The 24,489-nt window shown below is 38.1% G+C and overlaps 2 protein-coding genes across 4 annotated transcripts in view; both read right to left on the bottom strand.

The window, feature by feature from the left end:
* tln1 (talin 1) overlaps positions 1–5,478 on the bottom strand; it is a 51,589-nt gene extending 46,111 nt beyond the window's left edge. For both annotated transcript variants that reach the window (XM_079448491.1, XM_079448490.1), the window contains exon 1: positions 4,821–5,478. The gene's annotated coding sequence lies outside the window, so the exon portion shown is untranslated. The remainder of the gene's footprint in view (positions 1–4,820) is intronic.
* A 12,850-nt stretch (positions 5,479–18,328) lies between these two features.
* LOC306890017 (uncharacterized protein) lies at positions 18,329–20,792 on the bottom strand. 2 transcript variants are annotated; one of them, XM_079449471.1, is made up of 6 exons: positions 20,718–20,792; positions 20,229–20,558; positions 20,021–20,068; positions 19,733–19,876; positions 19,598–19,632; positions 18,329–18,900 (listed from the first exon to the last, which is right to left on the bottom strand). In XM_079449471.1, exons 1-6 carry the CDS (start codon positions 20,758–20,760, stop codon positions 18,790–18,792), a joined length of 711 nt encoding a protein of 236 aa, XP_079305597.1. In that variant the 5' UTR covers positions 20,761–20,792; the 3' UTR covers positions 18,329–18,789. The 2 variants fall into 2 exon arrangements, with proteins under 2 accessions (XP_079305597.1, XP_079305598.1); XM_079449472.1 differs by lacking the exon at positions 19,598–19,632 and having other exon boundaries at positions 20,718–20,791.
* Positions 20,793–24,489: the final 3,697 nt, after the last annotated feature.

Consider the following 24,489-nt stretch of genomic DNA (forward strand, 5'->3'; position numbering starts at 1 on the left):
CAGCCCAACAGTTAGGCCTACGTTATAACAGAGTACCGTGCTCATCTCATGATTCCCTGGTTTGCCATGCGTAGATCGATCACCGACCATTTGAACAGGGGCTCACGCTTGTTGACGAAGATTTTCTTTGGATTCAAACATTGTTGAAAACGTTTGAGATAATTCAAATCCACACGTAACCAAAATATATAACACTGTCCTCATGGGTTTTGGATATTTTAATGCAAATATCTTACACGCTGCCCTATAAATATAGGTGTGCAATAATTTGAGCCATAACAACCTTCAAAGTTTCTACCTGATCCGGTTGGGATCTAAATATGAATGAGGGATGTAGCGATTATGGGTTTAATGGTCACTCGTGATTATAACGTCCACCGGTTAGTATTACAGTGTCATATTTTAATTACCGTTAAACTGTACCAGTGTACCGCTTGAAAAACCCTGTCCAGCATCAAATATCGTTTTCAAGAGTATAACATAGATGCAACATGAAATGTGGGTTTTATATATATGTCAGGAGAGTAAAGCAAAAGTCAGAAGTATTGACATTCGGAACAAAATAATGCAAGACATACTGATTCATACATGTCTGCTCCGGTGAGTTTTTGATGACAGTGCTTTACTAATTACGGCTTTAATCCCAAAATGTGCACATTTGTGGAAATTAACATATACACATAAAATCTCCCGTTTTAAACGCCCATCTCCTGCCACCCTCCCCTTATTTTACTCATGAAACCTACTTAAATAAATCATATTTACATATACTGACCGTTTATTTCATACAGACCCATCTTTTCTATTAATTTTCAATTAAATTATGTGATATGATGAGTTTGCAAAGTTGTTCATCTTATTTCTTCTGCTGTCGCTGCTATGAGTGCAGATTACTCCTGGGTCCTAAAGTACACTCTTTTCTTCATAAGGTTGTTTAATCTGAACTAGATCACTTTTACCTCATGCCCCCAACATGCCGTGACTAATATTAATGTCATGTACTTGATGTAAATCAAACAAAAGTACATTTACAGGTGAACGTGATATGAAATTTGTTTTAGATCAGTACTTTTTTCCAGAACACGTTAATAAAACTGTGATAATATTCATATTCCTGATATTATTGTCCACTATAACTGTGATTAGAAATTTTCACACCGTTACATCTCAACTCTCGCTGTAGGCTGATAAGAGTTCGCTGAAGGAACAGGTCATGATCAACTCCACCAAACTTCTTCTAGACCTTGAATACAAAGGAACCCTTCATGTTTCTGAAGCCCACCATGATGCCATCAATGGAAAGCTTGTTATATGGGTGGGTAGGGTGCAGTGAGGCCTGCTGCTGACTGCATTGAACACTTTCTGCACATTGACCTGCTGCAGGCAGTATTATTCACGTTTACTCACCTGACGGGATTGTGTGTGTACATGCTGAACCGTAATAAAACACATTAAAAACATGTCTTAAAATATTTTGTATAATAACAAAAAACTAAATGTCCAATCAAATATGCATCTGTTATATTCAATTTTAATTTCCACTAGTCTTGTCAAAAATATTGATATATTTTAATACGTATCGATACTGAAAGATCGGCAATGGTTCCAATTCGAATGTCTCACAGTATCGATACCTGAACTTGATATTTAGCATTTTCACATAATTCATACTAGTGGTGAAACTGTGATCCGCAGATTGTGTTATATAGATGAGACTCGCAGATTAACTGTATGTTTATTCATAAGATATAGTTATAGCGTGAGCACGCTCTCTCCACATTATCTCGACGAGTACAATATGAAAGCGCTGAGAAGTAGTACTGAAGGTACGTTTCTTCAAGTATATTGCTCTAAATCGTAATATGATCTGAACCTAGAGCATTGTAATCCAAACATTAATCATCTTGTTGTGTTTTTTGCATAACAAAAACACAATTGCTATTCAGTTTCAAAGTTGTTTTAACACTTCAATGTACAAGAAAAAGATCATGTTGTTAGAATATTCTGCAAATAAGAAATCTAATTATACATTGACACGTATGGGGATACGTATCGTATCATGCCATTTTATCATGATGTCCAGAGTTTCCCCTTGGGTTACGGCTTTGGGAGGGTCTCTATATTATCTTCCAGACAATACTTTTTAAAATAAATAATATTTTATCAATTGAGCGCAGTCGAATGTTTTATCAGGCTGAGAAATTCAGAGAAAAGTCCTAGTGGTCTATTTTTATATAAAAAACTACTGACAACAGCTGAATTTCCTGAGTAGAAGTATGAACAAGTTACTAACAAGTAGTTTTTCCATGCCACTTATACTAGAATATTTAGTATCAGATTTAGTGTCAGATTAAAACTTGTTTAATTATGAAATGCTTTTAACATGCTGATTATTAATGCTATATTCATTTTTAAAATAATTAATGTTAAATGTAGATACAATATTTTATGGTTTATAATCTGTCACAAAGCTATATAGCAGAACAGCACTGACAGCTAAAAATACTTTATTAGGCTACAGCTGCATTTTTTTTGCACTGTGAAATGCCATTCACACAGAATGCATCTTTCAATGCCTCGGGACTAATGTATCGTCTTTTTTCTGTACAAACATGCGCTAAATGGAGCCCTTTGGATGTCCGCATGAGTCTCACACATGGGAGGTAACGTTACAAATTCAATTCGCGATGCAATGGGAATGGAATGGGCTGAACAGCTGATGACGGTAACATAGATGTAACATTGGCAATTGCAAATTTGCATAACTTTATATTAAATACACTCACGAGGAAACATCTTCAAAAAGCAATCGTGTTCCCCTCATACCTGCTGAATATAAACATAACATGATGTGTTTCTAGTATTAACTGTTTCTCTGTATTCTATGATGAGATATAAGGGACAATAGAGGAAGGAGAATTTGCATGCGATCGCTTTCCTCTCACATATCTAATTCAAGCCATTGTTTTATGATTAAAAATATGATTTAAGCCAATTTGACACTGTCAGCAGACATCACATGCATGTTTTAATTTTGTATTCAACTATTCAGACAGACCATAGTATTCATTTACCGGTGGGTGCTTCTAACTCTTGAAGTTGGGAGCAGCAGTGCTACTCATAGATATGGTGCTTTTTTAATTTCAAGCCCTGTTCTCGATTTATTTGCTTAAATATTTTGCATGCAATTTGCTTTGGATGCTATTCAGTTGTTAAAGAAGTCTTAACTTTGCAGTTATTATAGGGGAAGGGGATTGTTTACATCGTGTAGTTACAAGTAGTTGTTCTGTATTTTGACTGCAACTGTCATGAATCCTAATACGAGGGCTCAAAACACTTTGTTTTGAGTTTTTGCAAATGATCTCTCTGATAATGGCAGGGAAAGGTAAGTATGTATTTCTATAATCATTTATCCCCCAAACACAGAGGATGCCTACCCAACGAACCCAGTGAAACCTCAGACCTCCTTTTCCTAAGTTCATATTCTTGACTGCTCCTTCAGTCTTGCGTAAGGCATGGGAAATGTCCTATTGGACAAATCAACCGTGTTGAAATAGTGGGATTATAACACCGAGTCTTATTAATCGAATCTTTAAAGTTCGCCTTTAAAATTCCTGCAAATGAATGTTGTGTTATTTAAAGCGCTCCTTGGTGCATCTGGCCAAACACATGATTCTGATGAAAATATTGTTCAATGACGTTCTGTGTGTCTTATAGTCACTAATCAAATAATTATCAAAATAACAATAATAGCCATAAGCATTAAGGAATGCATAAGGCACCCAGTTATTCCTTTAACACAGTTACTCCTTCACAAATGAATGAACTGCCTGAAATAAACTAACCTCCAAGATATCAATGCAATGCAATGCCATGTCAAGAGCCTTCCACACATCAGCTGTAAGCGGCAACTGCAGACTCAACACCTCACAAGAGTCACTGCACTGAACCTCGTGAGGTGTGACCAGACAATGAGGTTTAGTAGTCAATCTACGGGATTAAATGGGTTACAACAGAACCTGATTCATTTGTTTCTAACACGTTTGCACATCACCACACCCGATCTGAGCTATTTCATCCCCGAGGGCGCATATTCCTGCAGCACAACTTGCCCTATGAAAACATCAGTCATTACAAAAGAAGAGAATCTGATCCTGACGCGTCCTTCAGGATGTCAACATTTAAACTCTAAAGGCCATTCATGTAAAGCATTCACGACTCAAAGCAGGGAATAATTCATGATTACTGCCCAACCACACATGGATTCCAGACGTGTAGAGAAGAGTCATACTGGATGTTTTGGGGCGTGTTTACAATCAATATTCATGATAATCAATACTTTGACACGAATAAGAAAGCTCACAAGTCAAGGCGTTTGTAGCGCAGAAGTTCACGTAGGCCGCGTTTTTACTCAAGTAGCGTTACAGTATCGCAGACTGACGTGTAACGATACGCGTTACATATCAACTGTTAACAAACTGTACACTCGATAAAGATTCGCTTCGAAATAACTCATTGCGGCCTTTATAACGGCTTAATGTCTCGTGTCGTTTCTTCCGTTATTAACTGTACATTCTTGTCTGCGTCTCTTAGAAGAAAAATGTCAACTTCGATGTGCACGAGTCACTTAAAACGTTATCGTGTCCTTCTCTCTCTAGCTGTCGAATAAAGTCAAATGAGGGAGTTCTCACAGTTACATCGAAGTGTCCAAGTTCATTTGAGCAGCAGACACGTCGCGAAGCGTTTCAGATGTTCGCCTCAGAAAGAAACTTTCCCACCCGAGTAAAAGTTCAGCAGCTCAACTGAAGTTTGGCTCTTACCTCAGATTTCTTCGATCTACAGTTGTCCACCTTCGGACAGTTTTCTCTCTCTCTCCAGCGGAAAGCTCCTGTCGTGTTAACTCTGGTATGTAACGTCAGATGTGATTTCTGCACCGTTGCTTTGAAGCTGCTGTGTTAAACTCCACCCTGCGCGCGAGCAAACACGCGCACGCGCGCCCTCCCGCATCATAACTTTTTCCGTGAATGATTTCCGGTTCTGATTGTTTCGTAGAGGCGCGCGTGACGTCACGCCAACAGTCCGTCTGTACAGTAAAGTTTAGCGGCTTAAACATGTCATTTAACTAGACGCGTGCAGCTTTAGTTCACTTGTTAGATGTTGAGCGGAACAAGTGTGGATTGGGTGATAATACAGCACCACCTGGTGTTCGGTGAGTGTACACGCCACAGTTGTCAAAAAACAGGTATCGACTGTGACACCTGAGGCCTCCAGTAGAGTCACGTGGTGTTCTTGAAGAAGTGCTGTCATGTCTTTGGTCTGATGAAGTTATCTGGAACACATGAGCTTTGTTTTAATTCAGTAGCTCAGCTGTCCAGTGTGTAGCAGACTGACTTTGTTTCCATTTCACTCGATTCATCAGTTTTTCTCCCGGTGCTCACATGCAGACCGCCATTGACTCCCTTTTCCCCAGCTGTGCTCGTGTCTTTTTTTGTGGTTCCCGTTTCCTTTATTCCTCTACTTCCTCTTTGTCTATTATCGGACCTTTAATTCCCCTTTTGGTTTCTATTTGTTTCTTTTCCTTTTTTCAATAAAGGCCATTCACTGCACTGCATTTGCTCCAAACGCCTTCTAGTAGCCTAACATAAATCAGAAAGAGTCACATCTCAGCCCCAGGATCAGTCATCTCTCCATCAGAGGGAGAGGTCACCAAATCTAGACTCACTTCCTGCCATCGAAAAATGTCTTACTACTCGCTCTGTGTCAAAAAGCCCAAGTTTGCTCACCTTTTTTAAGCATAGTCCGGGCAATATAAATAACGTAAAACACAGAGTAAAAGTCTGATGTCTTTGACTTGAGTCAGTTGCAAGAAACCCTTTTAAAACCCTTACAGTGCGTTCACACCGCCAGCGACACCTAGCGACAAAATGACTTGATATCATTCATTTTTTTATGTATTTTTAAATTTTTAAATTTTTATTAAAAGAAATCTTTGAAAGAAACAAGATACAGATCACACAATATAGCACACAAAGAGGAAGAGAAAGAAGAGGAATGAGGATTCATAAATAATAAAGAAAAATAAATAAATACAGAAAACAACAGCAAGTATTTCTCCTCTTTCCTATGGGCAGATTCTAAATCCACAAAAAAAAAATATATATATATATATAGGCCTATATATATAAAAAAAGAGAATCCATAAAAATAGACGGATATTAAGTTGAAAAAAACGTCTGCATACATTTTAAAAACTTGTAAAAATGTTTTTTGATTGTTTATATGCAATAGAGATTTTTTTAAGTTCTCCAATTCTATCAAAAATAAATTGCAGATTTTACAAACTTTTGTTTTTGAATATAATATTTGCCATGTAAAATATAGAAATTCACCACATAATCAAACATTTTACATTGATTGGTATATGCACATATAATATCTTTGAGAGATAACATATAAACAATATTTTTATGGGCAAATATAAAGGAGCAAATATAAATTCAGACAATAGTTAAAAAAAACTGAAAGCCCCTTGATCTAATTTTTTATTATTAACTGAAGAAGAAAAAAGATTGATACCATCTATGGACAATTCAGGAAAATGTCGATCATTATTCGCACAAGTAAGGTGACATTTCATTAGCTGTATTAATCCATTTGGAACGGCTTTCGCAACCTTCTGAATTTCTTTAAAGGGAACAGGAAAGTTGAAAGTATAAAGAAAGTCTTCATAAAATAAGATTTCTCAATTTCCATCAAATAAATCCATAACAAAGTGAATGTTTTTGTCAACCCAATTGGGAAAAAATAAAGATTTATTTCTAGAGGTGATAAGACAGTTATTCCATAAAAGCCCTTTGTGTGGGGAAAATTATGTTGAAAACAAATCTTGCAAGCCAATAAGACTTGCTGGTGAAAATAGGATAATTTAACTGGTAATTTCCCATCCAAAAAATACAACGTAATAGAAAAGATAAGCCTCCAACCGCTTTAAAAATGCACTGTGGAATAAAGAACCATAACAAGTGTTCTTTCTTTTGGCAATTTTTTAACAATTTAAGTTTGAAAGTGTTAGTGATGTCTAAAAGATCTAACATTTCTAAACCACCATCAACCCTCCTGCCAGACATAATATCATTTTTCAATTTATGAGTCTAATTCTTCCAGATAAAATTAAAGAAGATCTTATTGATTTTCTTGGAAATATCAGCACCCACAAACAGAGAGAGAGCAGGATAAACAAGTCTGGAGAGACCCCCAGCTTTGGCTAATAAGACTCTTCCAAAAATACTAAGATCTCTTTGTAGCCAATTATTCAAAATATTTTTAGTTTTCTTCATTGTAGAGATAAAATTCAACTGCACATGACTGACTATTTTTAGATATATGAATACCAAGATATTTCACAGATTCCATACCGGTATATTTTCCACTGATAAGTCTAAAGAGTGACGAAGAAACAGTATTTCACACTTATTAATATTTAACATTAGCCCAGATGATTTAGAAAATCTAGAAATATGATCTAGAGCTATTTTAATTTGATGTTTATCTTTAAGAAATAAGGTAGTATCATCTGCCAGTTGAGAAATTCTGATTTCTCTATCAAATATTCTCAGACCCATGATGCTTTGGCTATTTAAGATGTTAAAGAAGTACAACTACAAGTAAAAAAAAAAAAAAGGAGAAATTGGACAACCTTGTCGAACACCACGATGAATTCCAAATCTTTTAGAGGTTCCAAAGCCGAGAATAATAGAGCCGTTGATATTTTTGTAAAACTTTTTGATTACATTAATTAAATTATCTCCAAAGCCAAAGACTTTTAGTGAGTGTATTGGAAAACCATGTTCAATGGTGTTGAAGGCTTTACAAAAATCCAAAAACAAAATGAGAGCCCCTGAATCTATAGGATCAGAGTTGTCTAAAAGGTCATAAATAAATCGAACGTTATTACTTATATGTCAATCTTTCATAAAGCCTGTTTGAGTTTCATGGATGATTTGATCGAGTCCAGATTGTAATCTTTTAGCATAAGCAAGTAATTTGTAACCTATATTTAGTAAAGTGATAGGTCTCCAATTATCTATAATTAGGGTATCCTTATCTGCTTTGGGAATCAAAGAGATTGAGCCTTGTTTAATAGTTTTATGCATTCATTAAACATTAAATAAAGTGGATCTTTTAGGATCTCCCAGAAATGTTGGTAAAATTCAGCTGACAATCCATCAGGACCTGGACTTAAAAAGAAATTCATACATTGAATAGCTAACTTTAATTCTTCTTTCTTAAGAACAGAGTCACACAAGCTTTGGAAGTTATTATTAATTAGAGGAATATAATCTTTAATCTGATTCGTAAATGATTTACACGTTTCATAATTAAAATCAGACTGATACATTTTTTCATAAAAGGAGCTAACGAAGTCTGAAATGATCTTAGGATCCTTGCAAAGGGTGTTGTTAATACTCAATGCTGATGATGATTTTTTTTAATTTCCTTTTTCAAGAGCAAGGAAATAAGAGGTATTCCTTTCCCCCTTTTCTATCCACCTGCTCCTTGTTAAGAAGCAAATCATCAAGTTTTGACTGTAATAACTGTAATAAGTGCCTGACATTTCCATAGAGGATCAATTTGATTTAAAAGCTTTGTTTCTAAACAATCCCTATCCTTCTTTAATTCCTTACTTCTATTAATAAGCAATTCTCTAGACTTAATTTAAAAAAACTAAAATTTAGATATATAATCTGCTATTTCTGAATTAAAGATACTGGTAGCTAAAGTTAATTTTTTTTTAATATTAGCGCTCTGATTTAGGGGTCGGGGATGATGCTGTGGAAATCTATCCAATAAACCATCTGTCACGGTTCATGAATTCACTGCCTTTTATCCTTGATTAGTTGATTAGTGTGAGGGTGTCTTCTGATCGTTACTCATTATTAGTGCCAGCTGATCCCAATCTAATCTAACCTTTATATTCTCGGTTGTTGGTGTCCTCTGTTGTCAGAACCTTGTGATGTGCACAGTGATTGTTCCTGTCCTGTTTTGGCTGTGATGTGTTCCTGTGGAGTTTTCGTCGTGTCGTCGTCTCCACTCGTCGTCTCCACTCGTCGTCTCCACTCGTCGTCTCCACTCGTCGTCTCCACTCGTCGTCTCCACTCGTCGTCTCCACTCGTCGTCTCCACTCGTCGTCTCCACTCGTCGTCTCCACTCGTCGTCTCCACTCGTCGTCTCCACTCGTCGTCTCCACTCGTCGTCTCCACTCGTCGTCTCCACTCGTCGTCTCCTCTCCGTCAGTATCCTGGACTTTGGACCATCACTTTGGATATCCTCCATCACCTGCCGGTTGCCTGTTGAGGTCCCTGAGTCACTCCCGCCCCAGTGTGTCGTGTTTAGGACTCTGACCGTGCTGTTTATTATTTAATAAACATACTTTTACCTGAAATTGTCTTCTCTCTTGCATCATGACAGAAGGTTCTGACCAGACCATGAAGGCAGCAGGTGGAACCACATTCAACATGGATGATTTTATCGCTCATAGCATCAACCGGATGGATTCTCAAGGAGAGAGTATCACGAACATGCTGCGCCTCGTTCCAAGCACTCGCAGAAGAGATGAAGAGGGTTTTCGATCGTTCCATGGCTGGAAGAGAGGCAGCCAGAGTTCTCGTCAACTTACAACAAGGTGACCCATCTGTTTTCCGCCTACTCTATTGAATTCTGTACTCTGCCGACCGAGTTCCGATGGAACGAGGAGGCGCAGTGGGACATGTACCTGCGTGGGCTGGCTGACCGTGTCCAACGTGACATCTACATGCTGGACCTGCCCACGAGCCTGAATGGACTCATTGATCTGGCCCTCAGAGTGGATGCACGACTCTCCAGAATGGAACGTCGAGTCCTTCCGGTTCGTTCTCCTGGAGGGACGGAGGAACCACGGTCCGGCGGCAGTGACACGGTCAGCCCATTCGTCGATCACGAGCCCATGCAGGTGGGTAGAGCTCAGCTCTCCCGGGAGGAGAAGGAGAGGTGGAGATCCCAGGGACTCTGTTTGTACTGTGGGGGAGCGGGCCACTTCCTTAACACCTGCCCGGTAAAAGGCCAAGCCCGGTAGTAACATTGAGGCTACTATCGGGTGGAATCTCTGCCGAAAAGGCCTCATCACCGTCATCCACACTCCTCCCGGTAAGACTGAAATGGGCAGCCGGCACTCACGACTGTCACGCCCTTTTGGAGTCGGGAGCTGAGGGAAACTTTATGGACCGTAAGCTGGCACATAAGCTCCACATCCCTGTTACCACACTGACTCACAGCATATACGTCAATGCACTTAACGGTCAAAGTCTCCCCAGCATTGCACTCACCACCCAACCCATAACTCTCACCACGTCAGGCAACCATACTGAGACTTTATCATTCTTCCTCCTGGACTCACCCCTGGCACCCATAGTCCTTGGTCACCCCTGGCTCACATTACACAACCCCAGGGTGGACTGGTGCCTGAACTCCATCTCCGCATGGAGCACTCAATGTTGTAAGTCTTGTCTTGCATCTGCCTGTCAGTCTGTACCTGTGTCTGTGTTTCAGGAGGAGGCAGTGGATTTATCAAACGTGCCCATTGAGTACCTAGACCTGAAGGAGGTATTCAGTAAGTCCCGTGCTGCTTCTCTCCCTCCGCACCGTCCTTACGACTGTGCTATAGATTTAGTGCCAGGTAAGTCGCCGCCTAAAGGCAAGTTATACTCACTTTCTGTCCCAGAGAAGGAGGCCATGGAGAAATATATTTCTGATTCTCTAGCAACAGGGTCTATCCGGCCTTCCTCTTCACCTGTGGGGGCGGGGTTCTTTTTGTGGGTAAGAAGGACGGTTCTCTGCGACCTTGTATTGATTACCGAGGGCTGAACAACATCACAGTAAAGAATACTTATCCTTTGCCGTTGATGTCTTCAGCTTTCGAGAGGTTGCAGGGAGCGTCAGTCTTCACAAAGTTGGATTTACGGAATGCCTATAATTTGGTTCGCATCAGGAAGGGGGATGAATGGAAGACCGCTTTTAACACCCCAGGGGACATTTTGAATATTTGGTCATGCCGTTCGGTTTGTCCAACTCCCCAGCGGTTTTCCAAGCACTCGTCAATGACGTGCTGCGAGATATGGTAGATCAGTTCATATGTCTACCTGGATGACATATTGAATTTTTTCGTCTTCTCTCCAGGAACACGTACAGCACGTCCGACGAGTACTTCAGAGGTTGCTAGAGAATGGGCTATTTATCAAGGCGGAGAAATGCGATTTTCATGCACAGTCTGTTTCTTTTCTAGGGTACATCATCTCGTCTGAGGGATTGCGTATGGATCATGATAAGGTTAAGGCTGTTGTAGAATGGCCAAGTCCAGATTCCCGTAAGGCCCTACAGAGGTTTTTGGGGTTCGCCAATTTCTATCGTCGTTTTATTCGCAATTTCAGCCAACTAGCTGCTCCTCTGACTGCCTTGACCTCTCCCAGAACTACGTTCAGGTGGTCCGATACAGCGGAGACAGTATTCGCCAAACTGAAAAGTCGCTTCATTTCGGCTCCAATCTTGATACCCCCTGATTCCTCACGTCAGTTTGAGGTGGAGGTTGATGCATCAGAGGTGGGGGTAGGCGCAGTTCTCTCCCAACGTTCTCCCACAGACGACAAGATGCATCCTTGCGCGTTTTTGTCCCATCGTTTATCTCCTGCTGAACGCAACTATGACATTGGTAATAGAGAGTTGTTGGCGTTAGAGGAATGGCGTCATTGGTTAGAAGGGTCGGGGGTTCATTTTATTGTCTGGACCGATCACAAGAACTTGGAATATATCAGAACCTCCAAAAGACTTAACTCCAGGCAGGCTCGGTGGGCTCTCTTTTTCGGTCGTTTTGATTTTTCTCTCTCATTCCGCCCGGGTTCCAAGAACATCTAACCCGATTCTTTATCGTGTATTTTTGACCATTCCGAACGCCCGTCCACTCCCGAGTGCATTTTACCAGAGGCCCTATTTGTCTCCACACTCACATGGGAGATCGAGTCGAAGGTCAAGATGGCCTTAGAAGGGGTAATGCCTACGCCCGGTGGCCCACCAAACCAATTGTTTGTACCGGAGGAACTACGGTCTGATGTTATTCAGTGGGGGCATTGTTCTAACATAGCTTGTCATCCAGGAGTTAATCGCACCAACTTTTTGGTCAGGCAACGGTTCTGGTGGCCAAAAAATGGCTCGTGACATTCGGAGTTTTGTTTTGGCTTGCTCGGTTTGTGACACTGGTAAGACTTCCAATCGACCCCCAGATGGGTTACTACAACCGCTGTGTGTCCCTTCGAGACCCTGGTCCCACATCGCGCTAGATTTCATCACCGCCCTCCCGTCCTCCCAGGGCATGACGGTCGTTTTGACCGTAGTGGACCGGTTCTCGAAGGCGGCTCATTTTATTCCCTTGCCTAAATTACCCTCTGCCAAGGAGACAGCGGTGGCTGTGGTTGACCACGTTTTTCGTTTACATGGCCTCCCGATAGACGTGGTGTCCGACAGGGGTCCCCAATTTGTGTCAAGATTTTGGCAAGAATTTTGTAAATTACTGGGAGCGACTGTTAGTCTGTCCTCTGGGTTCCATCCCCAGAGCAATGGCCAAACCGAGAGAGCCAACCAGGATTTGGAACGAATGTTGCGATGTTTGGTATCAAAGAATCCTTCCTCCTGGGGGCAGCAACTCTCAATGGTTGAGTACGCGCATAACTCGTTACCAGTGTCATCCACGGGCCTATCTCCGTTCGAGTGTAGCTTAGGTTACCAGCCACCAGTTTTTCCCAGTCTGGAATCCGAAGTCGCAGTCCCCTCCACCCACGCCTTCGTCCAGAGGTGCCACCGCATGTGGACCAGAGCCCGTGAGACACTACTCCAGGTGGGGGCGCGCACCAAGGCTGATCGCCACCGGTCGAAGCCTCCCGTATACGTCGTTGGACAAAGAGTGTGGCTTTCAACCAAGAACATTCCACTCCATTCCGTCTCTAACAAACTAGCTTCCAAATTTATCAGCCCATTTACTGTCACCAAAATCATTAATCCAGTGGCAGTTCGCCTCAAACTACCTCCGGCGTACAGGAGAATTCATTCCATCTTCCATGTGTCAAAATTAAAACCCGTGTTTTATTCTCACATTAACCCGCCGGCCCCGGTTCCCCCCCCTGCCGCGACTCGTAGATGGGGAACCTACTTATTTGGTTAACCGTATTCTGGACTCGAGACGGAGGGGACGCGGATTCCAGTATCTGGTGGACTGGGAAGGTTACGGTCCGGAGGAGAGAAGTTGGGTTCCTGCTAGGGACATCCTGGATCACTCCCTTATCGATGATTACAATCGGCAGGTAAGGGTGTCTGGGAACGCCAGGCGGCGTTCCTAGGAGGGGGGGTACTGTCAAGGTTCATGAATTCACTGCCTTTTATCCTTGATTAGTTGATTAGTGTGAGGGTGTCTTCTGATCGTTACTCATTATTAGTGCCAGCTGATCCCAATCTAATCTAACCTTTATATTCTCGGTTGTTGGTGTCCTCTGTTGTCAGAACCTTGTGATGTGCACAGTGATTGTTCCTGTCCTGTTTTGGCTGTGATGTGTTCCTGTGGAGTTTTCGTCGTGTCGTCGTCTCCACTCGTCGTCTCCACTCGTCGTCTCCACTCGTCGTCTCCACTCGTCGTCTCCACTCGTCGTCTCCTCTCCGTCAGTATCCTGGACTTTGGACCATCACTTTGGATATCCTCCATCACCTGCCGGTTGCCTATAGAGGTCCCTGAGTCACTCCCTGCCCCAGTGTGTCGTGTTTAGGACTCTGACCGTGCTGTTTATTATTTAATAAACACTTTTACCTGCAATTGTCTTCTCTCTTGCATCATGACACCATCAGGAACTTCATTAAAATATCCAGCTATACTATTAACTTAGCATTTGGGATTGTTTTCAACAGCTCAGATAATGTAAAAGAAATGTTAGCAAAAAACGAATTATTCAAAGTGTGGGAGTTAAATCCATGAATATTACAAATAATAAAGAGAGTTTTCTAAAAGTTAGTATAACCCATCTACCTTCAGTGCAAGAGTTAAAATTAACAATATCTCCTTTAAATTTGTGAATTAAAACAAGAGCCCCAGCAGAGGTGTTTTACCCATGACTAAAATAAATATTGTCCTCCCATTTACGCTTTCCATATTTTAATATCAGAAGCAGAGGAATGAGTTTCTTAACAAAAAAAATTAAGTCTTCTACAGAACAAAAAAATCGCCTTTAAGTGTTACTTAAGCCCCACACGTTCAAAGAAATACTTTGTAAAAGACTAAACTCAAACTTGTCCATTAGTATAAAAACAAAGTAAATATGAAGTAAAGGAAAAAAGATAGAAATAGCTATCGATAACGACGAAGTTGATTGAACCCGAGCTTAAAACTTTCAAACACTGTTTGCTATATAAGAAGGATTAAGAACTTAGTTACATAAGGTCAAAAGGCCTCAGGGGAACCACCCTAGCAAGATGGTTGATTGTAGTTGTTCGTTACGAATATAAATTACTCTTACCTTTTGTTTTCAAAACCAACGTATTTAACCTTTATAATACATGCATGAAGTGTAAAAGAAAAAGGACATAAGCTAGTAAAAAATGTAGAAAGGTGAACATTGCGTATGTTCCGGTTGCTTGCCACTCACACAAAATAAATCCCCCATACTGTATGTTTAATGGCCTGTATGATCTATTCACCAAAAGCCCTTGAACATATTGGACGGAATACAGTAAATTATGATAATCAACGATTAGTGTTTATAGTTCATATTTGCACTCCTGTAACTTTCTCCAGCAAACAAATCAAAATATAAAAAAAGTGCGGTGATGACCTTAACGCCGTGGTCTGCATCTTAATTGTCACAGCCCTTCGCTGCGTTCAGCCCCGACAAAACGGAATCGGTGGTGCGGTTGAACACCCTGTTGTGATGACGCAAGAGTTGAACTATGGGACATTCTTTGTGTTCTTTTTGAAGAATCTTCAGAGCCTGATGAAATCGGTATACATACGCGTTGAATACCACAAAATACGTCTCTTCTAATATCTTCAATTGTTGCGTATACCGAGCTGCAGCGGACACATTTAAATGACTTAACTTGGACCCATTGTGCGAACTGTCTCTTTAATACCGCATGGGTTATATACATGTTGCTGCTTATTAGGCAGACAGTCTTGACACACCCACCAAACAAGAGAAAACGTATCTCAAACCCTGTTACACATTGCAAACCGTTTCCAGGAAACGTGTCGTTCAGGTCTCCAGTGTTTGTCAATGAAAAATATACATTAAAAAAGAAGAAATCAATTAATTATTAGCTAAGTGAAATTCAGCTTTTTGTTTAGGTACGGCTGGCTTAATCACAGCAAAAAACAAAATGTGACTCAATATTTCACAGGATGTGGAGTTTAAAGACATATCTACTGCCCAATGTAATGTAAATAATGTCCAGATAAATTTGTTTAATTTGATTCCCTAAAGATATTATTACTTGAACAACATGCACTGTAAGGAATAAAGCAGAAAATACATCGCCATTGTGATTTGGTGTGTTTTGTTGAGTGTATCCTGGGGCAATGCACTAGACTGTTTTAGACATTTTATTACAAATGTGGCTCCTCATTATATCACAGTAAAGTAAAGTCCAACGGAGATGCACTCAAACAGTACAACATGATTATTGTACTATTTGCAATATTATGTACATATGTAATGTAATTTAAAGATATTTGAGCTTTAATTGTTCAGACTTAATATAGCCCAAGGTACTGTATAAACAGTTCTTGTGTTATTCTAAGTGTAATGACAAAATGCAACACTCAGAATGTTATTCCGGTGAAATGTGTTTATTATGTTTCATCCAAGCAGTGAAAATTGCACTTGCTTTATATCAAAATGACTAAACACATTTTCTAGTATGATACAAATGTGTGACCCTGGACCACAAAACCAGTCTTAAGCAGCACAGGAATATTTGTGGCAAAAGCCAACCAAACATGTATGGGTCAAAATTATAGATTTTTCTATTATGACAAAAATCATTTGAAAATTAAGTAAAGATCATGTTTCTACCGTAAATATATCAAAACTTTGTTTTTGTGAGTGGATGCAGCAAAATGGGGAACAAAAAGGAACAGAAACAGACCTACAAACTTCACTCGCTGCTGCCCGCTATTTGAGAATTACCCACTTGAGTTTAGTATCTATGTAAAGCTTAGAATTTCAGTTTACGTGTTCAAACGTCATCTACCTTTATTATGTCCATTTACACAAAAGGTCATATGTAAATTCTCCAGTCATGGCCTGTCAATCCCTGTCACAATATAAGATAATAAAACAAAATATCTGCCAAACTTCAATTCAGAACCAGAGACCCCCTCCCACCTAAACTCTAAAATGAAACATTTGATTAAAGGCAGTATGGCTGTTGAAATCTATAATTATTCAAATAAATATTCCTGATATTTATGTAGTACCTTCACCAACCCCCAGGGGGCCTCTGACATTTCTTTTTGTCCCTCCGTGTCCATGACCTCTATTTAAAAAGCCTGTCATTATAAACATTATCTAGAAAAATATATTTTAAATATAAAAACATGTAAGCACATTGTTTTTTGTAAGTTCTAAATCAGACAGTACCATGTGAGATCATGTGATCTGGTGTAAAGGATGTAAAGATGTTAGTATAGGATCTTATGAACTCACAGAAAGGAATTTCAGGACTAAACATAAAATATTGACAGCTAGCACATTAAAGAAGCATTAACCACCTGAACCACTGCAAAATCAATCTGTCTACATCTAATGAGTAAAACTACACTTAAACATGAATCCAATTGAATGAGAAATGCAAGTAGAGAAATTGTAAATATGGCCATATCACAACTTAGCACTTTGCTATGACACTTAAGTTTCGTTGCAATAAAAGGACGTATGGAAACTTTTGCCCACAGAGACCAAAGCAGCTCTAAAGTGTTTTCTATTTTCAGAGCTAAAGGTTGACCGCAGCTTAAACGTTGTGCATCAAATTCATTGTGTTCAATGTGAATGTGCTCGGTAGCTGCACCTTGGAAAAGCATGTGTGCAAGTGCACATCTACACAAAACAGCTTTTACAGTTGTGCATCGAGAGAGATGAAAACAACACGCTCTCAAAGGCCAAGAAGAAAGATGTTTAAATGAGATCTACTGTATGCGTCAGTGTTGCGCAATAGTGAATTATTCATTGTGATGCAGGAGAAATATTGTCACTCTACCTTCCTTGTCAGTCTATTTTAAATGTTACTATACATGTTTATGTAAAGAAGATAAGTGTCTTAAGAAGGTTTTTTTATGGGAGAATACAAACTCTCTAAAATGAGTATTTAAAAGAAGCATATTACTTAGAAGAATTCGTTCTTAAGAATGTTTTTCAATAAAATTTTGATAAATTCATCTGTGGCATTTCTTTCTTTCTTTCTTTTAGCGGTCCCACAACAGCTTGACTGTTTCATTTATGAATATTTCTGAATTTTATGAGCCTGTTGTTTTATAACTTAATTTAGACTGAAATCCTCAGTGCTGTTTCCATCATATATAAAAAGGGTATTTTGCTTGTGGTTATGGAAACACATTTATTGTAAATGATGTTATTGTGGTTTATCTGCAGTGATAGGTGTGAATGATGTGCTGGGGGACAGGGTGGTCAATCTGATGTGTGGAACATTTTTACTTTACATTTTTATTTGCTCTACGGTCCCTTAGTAGATTTTTCTCTATACTGAACAACTTTGTGGAAAAACTGAATTTAACATACTTTTCATATGTGCAGTTTTAGTTTCATCAAACATACTAAGCATCGCAACCCTCCCATTAGAAAAATCACTCATCTAGTCGCAGAATACACAAAACATGTGTTTGTGAATGAGGTCCCTGCGACAGAATTAAAGGTGACTTTAAGAAATGATACTTTTAAATGGGATCAGAATAAAACACTTACATTTGAAATACAAGATACCCAGGTGGCATCTTGCCCCAAAATATTCAATAACTAGAAGAATATTGAAACAAGTAAAGATTTGGAAGTGCTAGCCTTGGCGTTCAGGATGAGACATATTGATCTAAAATATAAGAGTTAAGAGTTAATTCATGTGCATTGGTGGTTTTAATGTAGATTACGTTACATCTAAATATAACAGTCTGATGTTTGAAAAAAATGATGTTAATTTTGGAGAGAATTGTAAATGCACACTGAATCTGTTGAGAATACATTTAAATTCATTCATTCATTTAAATATTTAACTTTATTCAGTAATTCCATTGCTGAGTAACAATCTATTGTAAACACAACCAAAAGAATCTGTTAAAATGAGAAAGCATTACCTCATCACTTCTTCTGTAGGCTTTGGTTTGTATGAAACATTCAATTGTAAGTATAAATGACTCGATTCACAATTTAACCAATTTAGTTCCATAAACATAGTTCAAGTAATGACAATTAAATCAAATGAAATGAATAGTTAATTTGCCCTGTATATGTATAGGTTTGACAGCTGGGACCAGATGCACGCGGCATATGCTTTACAAATACATGTCTTAAAAACAAGACAAACACAATATGGCCAACTTTTCTATTAAGCTTTATCAGTATACACTTGTTCTTATGGTGGCATCAAATTATTTTGAAAGAGTTTCAAAATAAATAAACACGTATAGCAATAATAATCAAATATGCCGTGAGTTATGTTTCATGTGGCATCAGTATACACAAGAAATGGATCAGTATGTTCTTCTGCTGACTTGGATTTCTTTTTGGAGAAATGCACAGCAGAATATTCTACAGACTCAAATTCTTGCTCCTGTAAAAACACAAATGTTCAAGTATGTTCATATTTTAATCAGGACTTTTTCTGAGGCATTTGTGACCCCCCCTTTAAAACGCCAGCTAAACTCATAAATCAGCAGCGATTAACTGTTTCCTATATAATAAATGTAAACAACATTATGTGAAAATATAACCATGATATCTTTAATATTGACTGAGTTACGCCATGTCAAAGAGTGAAATTAATGGTGGAAATCTCATTTCATTCTTTGTTTTCACGGGCAGGGGCACGTTTGCAAATGTTTGCTAACTTAAAATGTAATATAAGGTAAAGTAAAGAAATATAACAAAATGATAAAACATTTTTACATTTTAGTATTAGGTATAAGTATTATTAAAAACATTATTTGAATATCTGAATACAGAATACATGTTTTAAAAATTGTACCTGATATATATTTTACAATATTAAAACAACTTAAAATTAGGTTGGCACGCTTAGTTAGTTTTGGTGTTGAAGTGCAATTTAAACAAGAACATCCCTTTAACCGCATGTGTTATTTGCCCGGCAAAAGAAACATATATAACATGTCTCTTTATAGAAAATAGATAAACTGCTAAACTGCTAAACTGCCTTTCCCATTTACAAAACTGAGATGCAATTCTTTGATTTTTCATATTTATTTGTTTGTTTAGGTTTGTAAATAGACTAAATCTATCTCGTAGTTTACCTCATAATTATGTTGATTTGCTTGCCATTCTGCAGCTGGTACAAAGGGAAGGGAAAATGTATTTTGTATGAGGGATTTATTCTTTATTTGAAGGGATTTGTTCTATATTTGTTTAAGCTTGTGGATATAACTTACCTGGTCTCTGTTGTTTGTGATGTCTGATAATAGCCATAATGAGCAGAATGCTTAAGGAAAAAATGATAATTCCACCAAATAGCAGAGTCAGGCTGAAAAAGATGCTTCCAGAATAGTTCTCACTAGGACATTTCTTCTTCTGATCTATGAAAAGAAAATATAATTTTACTCAGACATAAAAGATGAAATAATACTGTATATGTTTTTCTAATGATTATAAAATGAGAGTAAACAAGAATCTAGTATCATCTAGTACACTCAGTTTGGAAAGCAAAGTTTCACACATACCCTTTTTCAAGCTCTCTTTTGCATTTTTACTTGACACATCATTCTTTTCTGAAAAGGTAAAAAAGATTACAGTTATATTGACATTTAATAAACAGTAGAGTTATTTCGTTTTGTCAGAGATACAGACTGACTTTGAATTAAAGACAAATAAGAGAAAAGATATCAATATTATGTTACTATGACAACGTGTTGTATTGCTTGACATTACCTTTTACTTCAAGCCTGCTTCCATTGAAAAACTGTATGTTATAATCTATTGCCCCGCAAAAGTAGAAACCAGAATCAGAAATATTCACATCCATTATTGTTAGAGTTGTCTTTTTTGATCCATACATGTGCATGACCAAGTGACTCTTTGTGAAATCGTTTGAATATCGCGGCTCTACACTTTGAAGACTTTCTGTGTATATCATGCACACAATAGTAATGGGCGCAGCATCAGATGTCTGCTTAAACCAGCATAGTTTTCCAGTAACATGAATAGTATGTTCACACCAAATAGTTTCATTATCTCCTCGACACATAACAGTGAGTACACCTGAAACACATTCAAACAGCAAAATAAAACCAAGCATACCTAAACAAAATACACTTTTACAATATGAAAACATGCAATTTAAAAGTCCAATATATCTAACATTTGATGAAATGCACCTCATCATAGAATTCAAAGTTACAATAAGTATTTTTACCTTACCTGTACCAAAAAGAAAAAAGGTTGTAGTTGATATATGTAGCATTTCTTCTCTTGGTCAAACTACAGCTGAAGAAGACATGATGTACTTGATATCTTCTTTATATAAAAGAAGGAGTGGCTTTTGTTGATGTGGGACTACCAATGACAAGGCCGGAGCCCAGAGACCCACAGCAGTGCATCTGTATCTTCTAAAGGAAGGACATAAAGCCATTTGGAAGCCTTCGTTAAATACAAATTAAAAAAACATCTATTGGGCTTCACATTTACATATTTGACAGACATGTACTGTATATATGAAGAGTTTGGTTCCAAAATGAGAGAACTCTGTTTAAAAAAATGTTTCAAGTGTGTTTTATTGAGTTAGTTCGCTGTATTTTTTAGTTATTATGTCTTAATCAAAATAAACCAACTGCAGTTTGATTGATATTGTGATAAAAATTAAAAAATCTTGTTTTTGATTGTGCATCTCATTTTGGAACCAAACTCTTCAAATGTATCAACTCACAGATATTGTGATACAAACAGATTGCTAGATAAACCCAGATCCTAAATCCTTCCTAACTTTACTATTATTGTGTATTATCAGTCTTTTTGTTCAGTAGGGTTCAGTAAAGTTCAGATGTTTGAAAAATGATCAGCTTGAATACACAGCTTGTGTTTTAGTTCTGGTAATTCACATCATTTATTGTGGAACAGATGCATGTCTAAGTTAAGTTACACACTTTCTGTCAGTGCCACCATTTTGATCATCTTCACAACAATTTTATAGTATTATAGTAATATTTTCCTCCACAAATTTATGAACACACAATATATTAAATAAAAGAAACATATATGTATATAATACTTTCTTTAACAAAAAGCTGAGAAGCAGTAGTGGTAGCATGGTGTATGTTATAAGTAAACAGTTTCAAGGAAAACTTAACGTGGTCCATGCACATGACTTGTGAATCCCATGGAACTGATCTGCATCGGCATTAGAGGTGAAGACAACAACACTCCTTCAGTGTCACCAACCATTGCTTGTGTTATTGTTTTGCGGCCTCTAGTGTTGAAAATTCCACATTACATAGAAACTTTTTTCTCAAATGACCCTTAACCTTTCAGCAGTTTTCAAAACCTTTTAAACTTTTCAAAACATGCCCTCTTCCCTCTGCATGTGGATATTCAGCTGATCTTTGACACGACCTCGGCCTCAAAATTGACCTCAAAATTGATTCGGTGCTAATTTGATCTAATATTTGATGTTTTTTTAAATGTTGTAGATTAAATGAGAATCACTAAAATGATTCAATATGTTAAGAGGTAAAGGTCTAGTAAATGATTTTCAGGTCTTCAAGTTGATTAAAGCAGCAATTGTTCAATAACAGGAGAATATGTAAAGGTATGGTATTTGGGGTAAAAAGCACCCCTGCTGTTGGGGATAGAGGGACACTAAATGAATATGATAATAAACGTGAGAGCCGAGTCAATGTCATCAATGCCTTCATCATCCAGAAACAGCCTATAGACTCTGGCCACATAAGGTCGGGTATTATCATGCACCAGCATAAGATCTGACAATGCCGTTGAGGATTTCATCCCAATACTCCATAGCACGTGGAGGTCTGTAAGACCCTCTGAGAATGGTCCTCCCCAGACCACCCTTGTTGTTTCCTCTCCAGTGTACCTGTTGTCACTTTTATTTGCGCCAAAACAAGTGAAGATGGTTCACAGTCACTTCTGCTTACTAACCGGGTTGATTGATAGTCCTGAGGGTTCACTGACTTGGTGTTGAGCTGTGATGATCATGTGTTCCTTTTATCTCTTTGAGCAGTGTATATTAAATGATTATGATATCTCCATAATAATTAAAGTTTTTTATATATATTGTGATATTAACATTTTTGTTAAAGTTATTGTTTTGAACAAGTATTTACTTAAACAATCATTATTTTATCTAAAGTATTTGTATCAATACTGTGTGCCTTTTACCCCCTGCTAGTGAGCTTTTTAGCAAAAAAAAAACCCACCATTGCTACCATATATATTTATACGTTTTTCTAAACAAAATTAACAATTTACGTTTTAGTGTCACTCAAAAGCTGTTCCTCCAAAACATTTTAGTACAAACAATAAAAAATATATTCTTCTGCAATCTTACATTATGGGTGTAGTGAAAAGCAATTGTTTTCTTAAGGTGTGCCTTTAGCTACCTCTCGTTGAACAATGCTTTTATTTTGCACGTGACATCACCGCACACAAAAGTCAATTGAGTCTTTACCTTTATCTTTACTTTGTTTAGAACGGAAAAAGGTTGTTGTGCGATGGATCGTACATCTCGAAATCTGAGATTTATTGACTGCCGAAAGATTGAAAAGAAGCAAATGGATCACTGCAATTCGCTAAACAAATGGAATATTAAAACGCACACTTTTGCTTGCTTGCTTGCTACTAGCCATTTCAAGTCAGTCTCAGCCAGATAAGTGTTTTTGATTGAACCATACCACTATAGTGTTATCTACCAACTTTCTAATGTTACACTTTTAAATGTTGCGTAAAAAAGTAACTGTAACAAAGATCCATAAAAGGAAGGAAGGAGGCGGGGGTCGGCAAACGTAACGTTAGATTTAATATAATAAACAAACAATAATATGATTTCACGGTCGACTGCCGGGCACACAAACACAATAAAACACAACATAAATTCCAGGCCCGGTCCTCTCTCATCATACACTCCTGTCGCTCATCCTTTTATGCTCCCGAAGCTCCTCCGTGAGAGATGCGAGACCGGAGCTGGCGCAAGTTATCACTCACATGCCCGGCCTTTATTTTAACATTCTAACCAGGTGTACTTCATATAAACTTTAGAAATACACAAGAAGGAAGCATTGTGTTTTAAATGCCTCGGCTTTAGGATTCCTATACAAGTTAAAGTCAGGCACCATTAACAGACAGTATCGATTCATAAGAGTAATCAGACAGTTTACTGTATAACCTGAAGCCATTGAGTGTTTTAGTGCTGTTGGATGTTCTTTGATTGCTTTTCCCGTTTAAATAGCAGATTTTTATGTTTTGTAGCTTGTTCCTGTGTTCTAATATCTGAAAGTAATAATCAAGACTACAACATCAAGGGCAATAATCATTATCAATTATTTTGTTTTAATCTTGCAGTCCTATCAATGAGTATATGTTTATCAGATATCTGATCCACATCAGTTTAAGTTATCAGGGTTAAACTATGTTTTCAACATTTTCATTATTTATAATTTGATTTCGTCTACATACATTTAGAAGTAAATCAACACTTGTACCTCTAATCAGCAATCCTAAGATTTATTTATTTATGAAGCCCTACGTTGGTTTCAATACTACTTAACAAATAGGAGCTTCTCTGTTAATATTGGTCAATTTGAATCTTCTTCTGTGCCTGTTATGTAGGGAAAGGGGAAGTGCTATACGAATGTAACCAGCAGGGGTCAGTGTGGGAAAAAACATGAAGTGCTGTATAGTATGAACATGTGCTGTTCAGTTGTCACTGCTATGGACTAATAAAGCCGTAAAAGGAACTTGGTCTAAAATACAACATATGGCGACGAGGATTAAAGTGGGAAGAGGAAACAAGTTCAAGAATTAAGTTAAAGGCTACTTCGTGAAGTAACTGAAGGATACAATGGCTGGTATGGTGGGTTCAGTGACTCCATTCGATTGTAAAGAGCAGTCGTAGGAAGAATATTGCGAAATCTTGAATCATTTCTTTGTGGCAAACCAGAAAAAATGGGCTATATTGCTG

Source organism: Barbatula barbatula (genome assembly GCF_947034865.1).
Source record: "Barbatula barbatula genome assembly, chromosome: 24".
NCBI classification, from domain to species: Eukaryota; Metazoa; Chordata; class Actinopteri; order Cypriniformes; family Nemacheilidae; genus Barbatula; species Barbatula barbatula.

Excerpts from the sequence above, each read along its gene's own strand:
- LOC306890017 (XM_079449471.1), bottom strand. The coding sequence starts at position 20,760 with ATGCTACATATATCAACTACAACCTTTTTTCTTTTTGGTACAG. Across the intron at positions 19,633-19,732 it reads TCACAAACAACAGAGACCAG|CTGCAGAATGGCAAGCAAAT; the intron begins GTAAGTTATATC and ends CCTTTGTACCAG. Across the intron at positions 18,901-19,597 it reads CAAATCAACATAATTATGAG|GAGCAAGAATTTGAGTCTGT; the intron begins GTAAACTACGAG and ends GTGTTTTTACAG.